Source organism: Eriocheir sinensis, chromosome 59, assembly GCF_024679095.1.
Source record: "Eriocheir sinensis breed Jianghai 21 chromosome 59, ASM2467909v1, whole genome shotgun sequence".
Lineage (NCBI taxonomy): Eukaryota > Metazoa > Arthropoda > Malacostraca > Decapoda > Varunidae > Eriocheir > Eriocheir sinensis.
Window position 1 is genome coordinate 11,279,305 of NC_066567.1, and position 15,282 is coordinate 11,294,586.

The following is a 15,282-nucleotide window of genomic DNA, read 5'->3' on the forward strand; positions in this document are numbered from 1 at the left end:
AGTCGTGTCTATCTGTCTGTTTGCCTGTCTGTCTGTCCGTCATCTCAGTCGTGTCTATCTGTCTGTTTGCCTGTCTGTCTGTCCGTCATCCCAGTCGTGTGTATCTGTTTGTCTGTTTGTCTGTCTGTCTGTCCGTCATCTCAGTCGTGTCTATCTTTCTGTTTGCCTGTCTGTCTGTCTGTCCGTCATCTCAGTCGTGTTTATCTATCTGTCTGTTTGCCTGTCTGTCTGTCTGTCTGTCTGTCTGTCCGTCATCTCAGTCGTGTTTGTCTGTCTGTCTGTCCGTCATCTCAGTCGTGTTTATCTGTCTGTCTGTTTGCCTGTCTGTCTGTCTGACTGTTCGTCATTTCCGTCGTGTGTATGTTTGTCTGTTTGCCTGTCTGTCTGTCTGTCTGACTGACTGTCCGTCATCTCTGTCGTGTCCATCTGTCTTTCCTTCATATCCGTTGTGTCTGTCTGTCCGTCAGTCTGTCTGTCCGTCATCTCCGTCGTATCCATCTGTCTGTCTGTCTGTCTGACTGTCTGTCTTTCGTAACAAATGTGTGTGTGTGTAATAATAATAATAATAATAATAATAATAATAATAATAATAATAATAATAATAATAGTAATAATAATGATAATGATAATATTAATAATAATAATAATAATAATAATGATAATAATAATAATAATAATAAAAGTGATAGTAATAACAGTTTCATTAAGATCTGGGCGTCCATTTGACTGAAAAATTTCAAATGTTAAACCATAAAAATAATTCAAGGCTATACAAACACAAAAGAGAGAGAGAGAGAGGGGGATGTTCTGCGGAGGGGAAGGGGAATATACGCTAAAAATAGAGACTATTAAAAGGGGATAAGGATGGAGTGATAGGGGCGGAGAGGATAGCGGCGAGGTGCTAATCCACGCCGCGGACCTTTGGGTTGACAGATAGACAGACAGACAGCAAGGGAGCCTACACAGGACAGCTCCAGATTCTCCCCCCCCCCCCCCCCACACGCACACTACCAACTGTCGTCCTCGTCCATGTAGCTATCCAGTCTACTCTTAAAACAAGCTATCGCCCCTGCACTCACTATGTGATTGATGAATCTATTCCATTCCCCCACCAACCTATTACTAAAGTAACTAAGCCAATGCTTGCCTATTTCTCTCCTAAATCTATACTTTTCTAATTTAAATCCATTACTGCGTGTTCTATCCTGCTGGCTAATTCTCAGTACTTTACTTATATCGCCTTTGTTGTAACCCTTGACCCATTTGAATAATTCTATCAGATCTCCCCGCACTCTTCGTCTTTCTAGTGAATAAGTTGAGATGTTTCAGCCTATTTTGAGATGGCCCGGGAGGTTTCTCAGCCCCTGAATCATCTTGGTCATCTTCCTCTGAAATGATTCTAGCAAGTTGATGTCCATTCTGTAGTGTGGGCACCAAAACTGGACAGCATAATCTAAGTGTGGCCTAACTAACGCTAAATAGAATCTGAGGATCGATGACCTCAGCACTTTTGTTAGTTACCCTCCGAGCTTGCATCGCTCGCATCCCATACACTGGGCCGACTTTGGGCAAGGGGCCTTTGCCAAAGGGCCTGTCCCCTTTTCAGGGGTAAATCTTACACCAACACCACGGCTTACACACACACACACACACACTTTATTATGAACGTAATTGGAACATAAATGCAGTGCTAACCGGACAATGTTAATTAATGTTACTTTTTAGGTGAAAATAGTGAACTCTTGGCAACTCGCTCTGGCGACTGGCAGTACGTGGCAGCTCGCTCACAAGTCTTAACTCGTGGTGGCGCGGGCCGCTCAGATCATCAAAGGCAGCCACCCCAGCTGTTTATGTGGTCTTTATTGCCCAGACTGCCACCCAGTACCCCGTGTGTTGGCTCCACTGACACCCAGCACCCCGTGTGTTGGCCCCATTGACACCCAGCACCCCGTGTGTTGGCTCCACTGACACCCAGCGCCCCGTGTGTTGGCTCCATTGACACCCAGCAGCCCACCTCCTGAGGTAACGTTGTGTATATAGTAATACAGTAGGAATAGTCCTCCGATGTAGCCCCGGCAGCGGCCCCTGATGTAGTCCACTACACACACCTGCACATCCCATTAGACAGTAGGAGGAATGTGGATTAAGAAGGGGAGGCCCTTTCTGTCTATGAATTTTCCTTCTTTCTCATTGTTTGTCTTTGTCTTTCTTTTTCTTTCTATCTTTTCCTCTTTCTTCCTCTTTCTTTTTCTCTTATTGTCTGTCTCTTTCTGTCTATATGTCATTACTTTTTTTTTTCTATAGTTTTTCTTTCTTTGTCTTTATTTCTTTATAACCTTTCTCTTTGTTTCTCTACTTTCTTTCTTTTTCTTATCTTTTCATCCTCTTTCTTTCTCTTTTTCTTTCTTTGTCTCTATCTTTATTTCTTTATTTGTCTTTCTTACATTCTTTCTTTTTCTCTTTTCTTTCTCTTTTACTTTTTCTTTCTTCTCTTCCTGTCGCTTTATTCTTTCTCATTCTTTCCTTTTCTTTCTATATTTTCCTCTATTTCTTTCGTTTTCTCTTCCTGTCTGTCTCTGTCTATATTTTTCATTTTAATTCTTTCCTCTTACTCCTGTCTCCTTTCTTTTTTCTCCTTTCTTTCTCCTTCCTTTTTTTCTCCTTCCTTCATCTCTTCCTCCTTTCTTTCTTTCTCCTTTAAGAACATAAAGAACATTAAAACAAGCTATCGTCCCTGCACTAACTATGTGATTGCTGAGTCTATTCCATTCCCCCACCACCCTATTACTAAACCAATGCTTGCCTATATCTCTCCTAAATCTATACTTTTCTAATTTAAATCCATTACTGCGAGTTCTATCCTGCTGGCTAATTCTCAGTACTTTACTTATATCACCTTTGTTGTAACCCTTGACCCATTTGAATACTTCTATCAGATCTCCCCGCACTCTTCGTCTTTCTAGTGAATAAGTTGAGATGCTTCAGCCTATTTTGATCTGGGAGGTTCCTCAGCCCCTGAATCATCTTGGTCATCCTCCTCTGAACTGATTCTAGCAAGTTGATGTCTATTCTGTAGTGTGGGCACCAAAACTGGACAGCATAATCTAAGTGTGGCCTAACTAACGCTAGATAGAGTCTGAGGATGACCTCTGCACTCCTGCTGGTTACCGTCCTGTTAATTAATAAAGCCTAATGCTCTGTTAGCCCTATTCCTTGAACTAATACATTGCTTCCTTAGTTTTAGGTCAGAGTTCGCTAACACTCCCAAATCCCTTTCACACTCAGACCTGCCTATCGCTGTGGAATCTTAACTATACCCGTGCAATGGGTTGTGTGTTCCTACACTAAGTACACTACACTTGGTGATGTTAAAATTCATCTGCCATTTCTCTGACCAAGCTGATAAGTTTGTTGAGATCCTCCTGCAGTGCTCTAGCATCCTCCCCTGTCCTAATAGTGCGTCCTATTTTGGTGTCATCTGCAAATTTACCTATGTCGCTAGTTATCCCATTGTCTATGTCATTGATGTAGATAATGAATAAAAGCGTGCCTAAAACTGAACTTTGAGGAACCCCACTGGTAACATTACCCCATTCAGATTTTTTACCGTTAATGGTAACCCTGTTTCCTGTCGCTAATCCACGCCTTAATCTAATCAAATACCTTCCCTCTTATCCCATGAGCCCTGACTCTATTCAACAGTCTCTGGTGAGGTACCTTATCGAAGGCCTTACTAAAATCAAGATAAACGACATCATAGCTCTCATCATTGTCTGCTGCCTCGTATACTCTATTATAAAAAGATAAAAGATTAGTGAGGCACGACTTTCCTTTAATAAACCCATGGTGTGAGTCATAATTATGTTTTGCCATACGTGTGTTCTTCTTTACTGCTCTAGCTAAATCGTTGTAACTATCCCTTAGGTGAGTTTCCCCCCTATTGATTCTAACATTTAGTTCTCTTTTCCTTCCTATTTCAGTTTTTAGCCTTTCTGTCATCCATCGTGGGTAATTACCTGTTGACCTGACTTCCCTGTGAGGTATAAACTGTTTCTGCCCCAGTTTAATCTCCCTGACCAGACTATTGTACTCAGCCTCCAAGCTACTGACCTGACTAGTGACCTCACCCGAGATTAACGCCCCTCCCTGCTCTGGGTCCTGGCCTACTTCTGATCTCACTCCCCTAAGCCTTTGCAGCTGCTTTCTTAACCCCTTCCTGAAGTCAGGTATTAATGTGTTGTTACTGCTGACTCTATCCTCCCATTAAATATTAAATCTAATTTCCTTATGATCACTGTTACCTAATGAATCCCCAACCTCAATGTTGCTTATTATGTCCTCTCTATTAGTTAACAACAAATCCAAAATATTTTCTTCCCTCGTTGGTGCTCTAATTAACTGTTTAAGGAAACTATCCTGTATCACATCTAACAAATCCTGTGCCTCTTGGTCTCCAGATAAAGTATCCCACTCTATGTTCCTATAATTGAAATCCCCAATTACACACATATTTCTATATCTTGACGCCCTACTAATTTCTTGTAAAAGGGGTTGGCTACTGTCCCTGGTAAAGTTGGGAGATCTGTAAAATACTCCTAAGACAAGCTTCTCCTTCCTATCTATTGTTTCTACTCAGAGGGATTCTGTATTGCTATCTTCCTTCATTGAGTTGTTAATGGCACACTTAAGATTGTCCCTGATGAAGAGTGCGACCCCACCCCTCTTCCTGCCTATTCGATCTTGGTAGAATTACTTACACCCTTCAATCTCTAATTCTGGGAGAAAGTGTCTGTCTGCAGTGTTTATCCATGACTCTGTGATCGCCATCATATCAAATTTCTCTACGCACGCCTTTCCCCTCAATAAATCTATCTTATTCCTAATACTTCTACTATTTGTATAGTACAAATTTAGACCTACCCCTTGCCTTACCCTGCAGCCGCTATTATTATTACTACATTTAGTGCTCCCACTTGGTATTGCCATCTTAGGCCCCTTCTTACTTACCCTAAAAAACCCTGCAGGGCCCCCAATCCACGTTCAAGGGCATCAGACAAGATCTGAACCCCTTCCTGTGAAAGGTGAACCCCGTCCCTCTGGTATAGGTGGTTCTTGCCTAAGAAACGGTCCCAGGCGTCGACAAATGTCCATCCATTGGCTTTGCAATAATCTGCCAACCTGCAGTTTAATGCAATAGCCCTGGACAGCCAAATGTTACCAACCCGCCGCCTTGGCAGAACCCCACACACCAGAGGAACCCCGCCCTTGGACGTAACTCTTCGAAGAGCCTCCATGTAGCGACGCAGAAGCTGCTCGCTACCTAACCTGCCTGTGTCGTTCCCTCTCACGCTCAGGCAGACGATGGGTTGGACTCCCTTGCCTGACATGCACGACTCTACCCTATCGCTGACATCCTTAATCCCCACCCCCGGAAAACACACCCTGGTCCTACGTTTCCTATCTTTAGCACAGAAGGCCCTATCTAACAACCTGACCTGGCTATCCCCAACAACCAAAATTTTACCTCTGGGCAGGGATTTGTCATCTGCCCTCCTCTCCTTCACTCCTTCGTCCTCCCTCTGCTCAGAGAGAGCCTGGAAGGAGTTGTGGCACTCCACACCTGCAGGATTGGTCCTCTTCAACCTTAAGCAGCTGCCATGGCTCTTGACTACCTGCCAGCCCCTATCTTGTTGCAGTGTACTATGTACTTTCTTTCCTTCCTTCCTTTCTTTCTCCTTTCTTTCCTTCCTTTCTTCCTTTCTTTCTCCTTTCTTTCTCCTTCCTTCCTCTTTCTCCTTCCTTTCTTTCTTAATTTCTTCCTTTCATTCTTCTTCACATACGCAGGATATTTTGAGGAGACAGAAAGAAAGGAGAAAAAGGAAAGAATTAGAATGAAAAATAGACAGAAAGAAAGAGACAGAGACAGGAAGAGAAAATGAAAGAAAGAGAGGAAAAGATTGAAAGAAAAGGAAAAAATATAGACAGGAAGAGAAAAGAAAGAAAGAAAGAATGTAAGAAAGACAAATAAAGAAATAAAAATAAAGAGAGGGTAAAGAGAGATAAGAAAGAAAAAGAAAAAGTAGAGAAACAAAGAGAAAGAAGGTTATAAAGAAATAAAGAGAGACAAAGAAGGAATGAAAGAAAAATAAAAAATATTGAAAGAAAGTAATGACAGAAAGAACGTAATAAAGAAAGGAGAAAGAAAATGAGAAAAAGAATTTTAATGAAAATATATAGACAGAAAAAGACAAACAATAAGAGAAAAAGAAAGAGGATGAAAGAGGGGAAGATATACAGATTTAGAAAGAGAAAGACAGAAAGACAAACAATGAGAAAGAAGGAAAATTCATAGACAGAAAGGGCCTCCCCTTCTTAAGGGGGGCGGCTATGGGGTATTTTTCGAGGAATAAATTTAAAATCGGATAAGTAAAGGTTTTTAGCTCAAAAGGCCCTTGAAAGGGTAAAGTGCCGTGTGGTGGAGTTTGTTTTCGTAAAATTAAAACTCTTCCTTGCTGGAGACCATTTTTAAATGTCCCGCGCTGTTGCGTCATAGCCAGATACATACGTCAACATATGCAGTATCATTCAATGCTTGTAGATACGTAAATTTGCATTATAATATTTTTTTCTCAGTAAATTTTGCCACTTGTGATCCTCATATTCCGCGCGGCCCGCTGGGGTGGGAGAAGGGAGGAAGGGGCGAGCTGCTCGGCACAGTAGTGCCTCGCCTGACACAAACGAACGAGGTGCGTTGCAATTTTCCCTCCACTCTAGCCAAAAAAAACTCATTACAAATGATTTTACAAGCGCAAGGCAACCAGAAAAAGCTACAAACACTGTTCGAGAGACAGAATTGCCCAGTATGGTCGTGCAGGAACACCTTGACCTTCTGACACCCTCACCTTTGATTGATTAAAACTTTTTTGTAAAGGGGGACCAGATTCCTTATCATTCTCCAGTAAGTCAACAAGGAACACACAATAATATTAGAAAATTTCATGCCAATCAGATAAATACAAATGGCAAGACAGGGAGAAATGGAAAAAAATCTTCAGGAGCCAATATCTCAAAAAGTAGTTTTTTACTCTTCAAAAAATTTCACAAAATCGGTAAAACGTCTGACCAACTTTTGTTAGGTACCATTTAAAACTACGACTAAAGGACAATTTTTGCCCGCTATAAAATTTCAAAAAATGTCAAAAGAAAACGGGACACAGTGGAGAAAATTATAAGTGACAAAAAATTGTAATTTTCTAGCTGGGAAATGTAGATAGGTAAACAAAGTTTCTATGGTATTTTTTTCAAAGAGATTAACTGAGAAATAAAGTCTGAAAAAAAAAAGACGCTTTGGTTGAGTCTCTCCTAAACTTCACCCGAATTTAATGAAATTCACAGAATATCATACCAACAACATACTAAAACTTCAAAGCTATTGGATGAACCCCCGTAGCCCCCCCCTTAATCCACATTCCTCCTATTGCCTTCTGGGATGTGCTGGTGTGTAGTGTCTCTCTCTCTCTCTCTCTCTCTCTCTCTCTCTCTCTCTCTCTCTCTCTCTCTCTCTCTCTCTCGTCAGATTTCCCAATAGTATCGTTTTAGTCATCTTTTTGCTTTCAAACAATCATCTAATCGTATACCTAATTCATTCATTCACACACACACACACACACACACACACACACACACACACACACACACACACCACCCCGTGGTTAGTGCCAGAAAGAGGTCACAGCCTGGAGTAAGGGAGTGAGCTGTGAGAGATGTGATGACTGGTACTGTTAATAAAGGAATGTGCATAATAGAAAATGGTAGCTGAGACGTAGTACCAACCGAAGAAAAATAAATCAGCAATATCTGCTTTACTTTCAAAGATATGTACATTTAAATGTCGCCAAACTTTGAGCGCGTTTTTCTCGGTCTTTAAGAAATGGCGGTTGGGACGTAATGCATCCAAGGGCCTCATATGGTGTACAGAAAGGATGAAGATTTTTGGATAAAAGATGTGAAGGTAATCCCGGTGGAAGTGTGCCTACCACAACATAGACTTCTGTGTGGTGACATTGTCATGAACGGAGGGAAGAAAAAGATAAAAAAGAAAGAAGAAAAAAAATAAAAATGTGGAAGCTGAGGGAGGAGGAAATCATAAGAGAATTTGAACAAAGAGTGAAAAGGGAAAATGAAGAAAATAATGGAGGATGGGAACAATTGAAAGAAAATATCATGAAAGCAGGGAGAGACGTGTGTGGTGAAACAAAAGGAATTAGAAGAAAGGAAAGAGAGACATGGTGGTGGAATGGAATAGTGCAGCAGGCCATCAATTTGAAGTCATTACCTTCAGCATCTTTTTGCAGGTTGATCCTCCACTGACATCATCATCACCACCACCACATCATGGCAGCACGAGGACAAGTTCAGGTAGGTTTTGTTAATTTTCTAAATAATTAGTTTTTAACCCGGTAGTGCCATGACGGGGTTGGATGGGATGGGGCACATGTGTTTGGTTGGCTGCAAAGTGTATGGACTCAGGCTACCAGGCTGTTCTCAAAGCATCATTTTTTTTCATTCCACTATAGAATAAAGTAGATTTGATTTACAATGAAGGATCTATTCCCAAAAATTGTCAGTGAAGTTCATGCCCATGCTGTATATTTCAAATATTTTCAATAATGGCCATAAAGTGACCTGGGGGTGATTTTAGTAGTACAAAAATTGTGTGTTCAAAATGGGCTTTGGGGATTTTTCAATATCAGTGGGTTTGTAATTATTTGTCTCATTTCAATAGGATAATGTTTATATGAGTCCTATTTGTGTGTATTTACAATAATTGGAAACAAGAAAATATGTTTAATTATCATCTTTGCATATTTATTAACCCCTTCACTACAGCCGGGCCAAAAGAGCCCCGCGCCGTATCCGGGATCGCCACGCGCGCCAAATTTCATATGTCGCTATTGAATATAACAAGTTTTCAGCCATAAACTCAACTTAATCATCTTGTGTTATATATGAAAACATGCAGAATTAAATGGTGCACATAAAGAAACATAAATTAATTGATAATTTTGAGATGTAAGCATAAATATAGAGATAAAATAACTCGTATATTGGCTAAAGCAAGCCAGGACGTAGTATGCGCGTCCTCGGGTATGGTACGGGGCACGCAAGGACGCAGTATATGTGTCCTCGTGTTGAAGGGGTTAACATTCACACATGTACAAATGTCCTAAATTCTTACCATCCCGACTTTCCTGCACTATCACTCTGAGTTTTGCGCTGCTTTTACATGTACGGGTCATGTCTACTTACCATCGGCGTCACGCACGCTACCTTTAAAGGTACAGTAATCCCTCGCCATATCGCGGTTCACTTATCGTGGTCTCGCTGTATCGTGGATTTTAAAATTGTAAATATTTAGTTTCGTATTGCAGATTTTTCACTATCGCGGAATTTTGCAGTATAGAGGTATTTTAATATATTTATTATTTTACTTATTTTGCAGTAAAAGAAGCATTTTCTAGCCTAGAAAAATTGTCAACAATATAAAAAAATTAAGAAAGTATTAATAAGAACATATTAAAATAATATTAAATTGAGATACAATACATAGCGCACAGCAGATGAGTAGACAAAGACTCGCATGTATGTAAAACACAGCTACGGCCGCTTCCGCTTGAGCTAGTTTGCCCACGTGTGATCATACTCGGCACACTATTGGCTGATGGATGGGAGGCGACCAACCAGAGCACTGTGTTCTGTATCCTGGGCGCTGATTGGCTCAGTGACTGTAGCATTTGTTGGTTTGTCAATGGTTAGCTCGAAGACAAATGGAGAGTGTGTTACAGCTTGCTACCGTTAAATGCTCGAGAAGTTGGCAGTGAGGACCCAGACAGGATGATGTTAACTGCAACCAACAGCCAAAATGGGTCATGCCGCAGTGGGTCCACTTCGGGACGTGGCAAGCACTCATACCCACACCTTAGGAGACCTGACCCGTGTTGCTGTTGGTTGCAGTCAACATTCTGCGAAATAAAGTGGTTACCATATCAAATGAACTCATAGCTTATTTCTCAAATATATTATTCATGCACTCATTCTTCCCTTCCACCAGTGCTTCCTCTCAATATCTCCGCCAGGTGGGTTAGCGCACTAATGGGGCTACTACTAGCCTTACAAACCTTCTAAACACGTATCTCTCCTAACATTCTTCAATGTACCTCCTCGGGTGTCGGTGCACTACACGGTTATGGGAGGCTCGTTCATCAGGCATAGTCGCCGCACTACACTAGTTGTCCTGTCTGACGAACTCCTTACAACAGAAGATGAAAAGGAAGCTGCAGTGGTTATGGTGACACAGTGAGGTGAAATGCAATGGAAACACTTACATGTGTTTGTTTGGGCCATATTTGCTGATGATGTCATCACAGCACGAAGGCGCTCCTCCTCTCAAAGCCGGGAGCTAGCGGACGTGATGATTTGGCAACTCGTGCTGCTGCATCACGCGTTTGAGAGCACTCAGGACGTTCTGAGAGTCCCGATTCCCCCTCTCAAATGCAGCCCAGAAGTGTTTTTAGGGGGAGCACTAATTTTATACGGATTTTCGAATAGTACGGGGGTCCTGGGTCCCTAACCCCCGTACTATTTGAGGGACTTCATAATAATGTAAGGATGGTGATGTTACCAAACCTCTGATACCTTTCCACACCATTTATTTCAAACAAGTCCCTATGCAAATGTATATTAGGTAATTCAAATTGATATATAAAATTATGATATGAACTGAAGTACTGGTATTTGCTTCAACTTTGAAAGTAGAAAAAAATCAACATATTACTTTATATTACAACCAAGAAAAATTATAAACCTATTTCAACTTGCTTAGTACAGTAATTGAGTAATATCATTCACCATGCCTGCCGGGCATAAGGAAACAAGTTATTGTAATACAGTCGTCCCTCAAATAGTACGTTTCCAATAGTACGGTTTTGGTTTTATACGGATTGTCATGGAAGAATTTTTTAGGATTTTATTAATTTCCCGCTCGTCTCACCAAGTAGCCATGACGTGAGTGGCAACACCTTTCTACCAAAACACCTGCTGAAAGTACCCCAAAGCATTCAAGAAAGGTGTTCATCTTGCAGAAGAATTCAGATTTAGGAGAAGTTACGTTTTGGAATGAGTAACATTGTGGTAGGGAGAGCATACCACATGAATGAAAGCATTGTTCGCTGTATCTATCATAGTGTAAAAGAAATTTTTGCCGCAGTAACTGCCAGTGCTGCAAGAGTGGAGATAAAGGCCGTCCTTTTACTAAGCCTCGTCGTTGCTATGGTAACGGCGTCTCACTCGCAGCAAAATGGCGTACACTGATCTTCCTGGCGACGTTTAACCTGCATTACTAGCTGTCCTGGCTGATGAACTCCTTACAAATGCAATGGAAACACTTATATGTGTTTGTTTGGGCAGCCATATTTGCTGATGACATCATCACAGCACGAAGGCGCTCCACCTCGCAAAGCCAGGAGCCAGCAGACGTGCCGAGTTGGCAACTCGTGCTGCCGTGTCACGCATTTGAGAGCACTCGGGATGTTCCGAGAGTCCCGATTCCCCGTCTCTAACGCAGCCCAGAGTGTTTCTAGGGGAGGCACTAATTTTATACAGATTTTCGAATAGTACGGGGTCCTGGGTCCCTAACCCCTGTACTATTTGAGGGATGACTGTATAATGAAAAATATGGAACTAGACAAATGATTTTTGTCAGCACTTTAAATGCTCACTGAGACACACTGACTGACTGACAGGCAAATGATAGCCTGTGGCGTGGGTCTCACGGGCTCTCACTGAGTCTCACCGTGCTGGTACTGGACACGTTCAGATACAGACTTCGTACGGTACACTTATACCATTTTCAGTTTTACCTAGTTGAAGGACATTATTCAACTTTTTCATCACTGTGGCTACATAAAGTTATTATTTCATATTAATATGCAGTAATCATACTGTATATATTGTACTAAAAAAAATAAAATAAAAGTGCGTGTTTTTAGTTTAGAAGTAAACAAACTGTAACAGACTTTTTTTTTTTTTTTTTTTTTTTTTTTTTTACGTCTTGGGCCTATTGCGCCGGTAGGCTTCTTCCCTGTGGATCTTGATGGTCGGTCCAGTTCTTCTTCCTGGTGGGTCCTAATGGTCGACCCAGCCCGTTCTGGCGCAAGCGAGTGTTTATAGTGGCGCCATCTTGCATTGGCTCATGCTGCCCTCCCGGAGATCATCTTTAATCCTAGAATCTAGTCCGGGTTGATAGGTGGTCTTCTGGACAGCATGTGGGTAGTTTTAAGCCACTCGGCGGCGGCTGAAAAAATCCCAGCTTGGTGGCACCGGTTGGGGATTGAACTCGCGTCCTCCTGAACGCGGGGCCGTCTTGCTATCTGTTCAGCCACCGCCTACCTACTTGAGAGATTGATAAACTTTCTGTACACTACCATTTCTAGTAGTATCTAGGATCACCACAAGAACGAGAAAACTGGCAAATTCTAACATATTAAAACAAGGATGTTTCCACAAAGCAAGGCTAAATTATAAGTGACAAAAATTACTAGAAGTATTTGCTATCCATACAGGAGATGACAGTTGGGCAGTAAACATGAGGGTTACGGTATGTCTTTAACTTTGTGGTACCAGTGTCCAGTAATTAATGAAGATTAATCACATTTATGATTTCTAAATAATTGGGTGATTAATCAGTATCGGCCGATTATTGGTTACCGATTAATCGGTAATCGGCCAAATTGCTTATCGGTGCAACCCTAGTACTTAATCCATTAGCACAACTGGGCCTGACAAACTACTTATTCCATTCTCACAACTGGGCCAGAGAAACTCTAGGTTTAGAAATATGTACAAGAATGTCAGGCAAAAATAAGTGAAAAATACAGAAGAAAATTAGACAACACACATCTAGGCAACCATGGCCAGAGTTGGAGGCAGCCCATGCCTTCCATATACATGGCCCACATACCACCAGCCAGAAGTAAACAATTACAAATCATTCAGGGACCGATCAGAGTTTGGGCCTTTTCTAAATTTCGTTGGTGGGACAGGGAGCACAGGGTCTTTGGTTGTACGTTGCTGACTTTTGGAGATCATCATCACTTCCTTCTGAAAAAAAAAGGAATTAAATCTTCCATTATATCCTCTACAACACAAGTAAAATCAGCCTACTGATGGTAATGTGTTGCCTTCATCTTCGTTCCTCTGTTTTGTTATCTTGCTAACGAGTGTACTTCCTGTTGGTAATGGTAGTGAGCTTTACTGAAGTTAAGTAACAATATTATTGACAACTCATTATTCTGTTGTTAATGGTAGCGAGCTTTACTGAAGTTAATTAACAATGCTGCTTACAACTCGTCATTCTATTTACCATGCAAGGGCATACTCATCACAGAACATGTCATAAAAAAAAAAAAAAAAAATATATATATATATATATATATATATATATATATATATATATATATATATATATATATATATATATATATATATATATATATATATATATATATATATATATATATATATATATATATATATATATATATATATATATATATATATATATATATATATATATATATATATATATATATATATATTTACACAAGAAATGTCTCCCTACCACCGATTTGTGTTCACAGAGATGATCATGGGGGCAAGGCAGGGTGATCATGAATCCACATGAACAAAGGGGTATACAAAGAGACTGAAATTTTTCTCTCTACCACGGATAGGTGTTCACTGAGTTGATCATGGGATAAGACATTCAAAGGGTTTAAGATACCAAGGGGTGATCATAATCCGGACAACCAAAGGAATATTCACATACTATAACAACACACAACAAGAGGGGTATCAGCTCTTGTCAGTAGGGAACCTGCGTGGGGTGAGGGAGCCGGGTGATGTGTTAATTTAACTCTGACAAGTAACATTAATATTGTATGATAACACTAAATAATCACTGTTCCTGGGAGCTTAATTCAACACGTACCTGCATGGGGTGAGGGAGCAGGGTGATGTGACAGGGCAGCCAGCAGCTGTCCGCTCCACGCCTCCCTTCTCCCCCTCCCCCCCTGCCTGGCCGCTGGCTATCGAACGCATTTATCAGTGGTTTAGTTAACATGTATTTGGCCTCTTCCACTAGTTCAGAAGGAGTTCAGAGCAACTGGTTCTCTCGCTTAATTTAGGTGAAAAATTTTGCCCCTCACTCCTCCGTGATAAAACAGAAAAAAATTTAACTAATGACCATTCGGCTTCTTCGCGTCTGTCTGTCTGAATGCCTGCCCTGCGTCTTACAATCCCATGATTCACAGTTAATGTCTCGGTTATTTTAGGTTATTGATTTTCATGTTTTCCCCCGCATTACAGTAACATTTGAATAAAATATTTTAAAGCAGCATTAAAAAGAATTACTGAAGACATAATGGACATGGATGTTGTGTTTTATATTTCTGGTATCTGCCAACAGGATAATAGCAGACAGTTTTACATACCATTGTCTGTTGTTGATTCATATTGCCTGGGCACTTTCTTTGTTCTCTCAATTTCCTCATTAGTGCGTACATTGTCAGTGTACTTAGTGCATTGCTTTGTCAAAATCATCTATGGAAAAAATATATAGCACTCATCAAGAAATTTAAGATATATTAGAAATTTAACATTTATTCATGCAAATACACTGAATCAAATCATTAAATTTTAACAAGAGGTCATATAGACGTATTTTGTGTGGCTTTTACTTTTATTGTCATAATCTGTATGACTGCAACAATCAAAACATTGGATATCTGTCAGAACTGCTGTCATTATCAGCTGATGTGTCCATTTTCAGATTTGGTGGGATTCTTTCTTTCTTCCTTTTTCTCTTTTTTCCTTTGTTTCCTTCTTTCTTTCTCTCTTTCTCCTCAATTTAGTTATTTCTCTTTCATTCCTCTTTCTTTCTTTTGTCTTTCTCTTTGTTTTGCTTTCTTTCTTTGTTTCCTTCCTTCTTTCTCCTTTTCTTTTTCAAATTCTTCTTGTCTTTTTTTCTCTTTCTCTCCTTTTCTTCTCTTTATTTGTTTCTTTCTCCATTTATTCATTTATTTCTTGATATCTTTTCTTTCTATCTCCCCATTCTTTCTTTCATTCTTTTTCTCTTTATTTCCTTATTTCTTTCTTGCTTTCTCTCTTTCTCTCTCTCATACTTTCATTCATCATTCTCTCTCTCTCTCTCTCTCTCTCTCTCTC

The 15,282-nt window shown here is 40.5% G+C and overlaps 1 protein-coding gene across 1 annotated transcript in view; it reads left to right on the forward strand.

Annotated features, from left to right (window-relative positions):
* The first annotated feature begins 1,731 nt into the window (after positions 1–1,731).
* LOC126985594 (telomerase reverse transcriptase-like) overlaps positions 1,732–15,282 on the forward strand; it is a 58,322-nt gene continuing 44,771 nt past the window's right edge. Inside the window, exons 1-2 of the mRNA XM_050840751.1 lie at positions 1,732–2,022; positions 8,355–8,418. Of these exons, the coding sequence (XP_050696708.1) occupies positions 8,395–8,418 (24 nt within the window). The 5' untranslated portion in view covers positions 1,732–2,022; positions 8,355–8,394. The remainder of the gene's footprint in view (positions 2,023–8,354; positions 8,419–15,282) is intronic.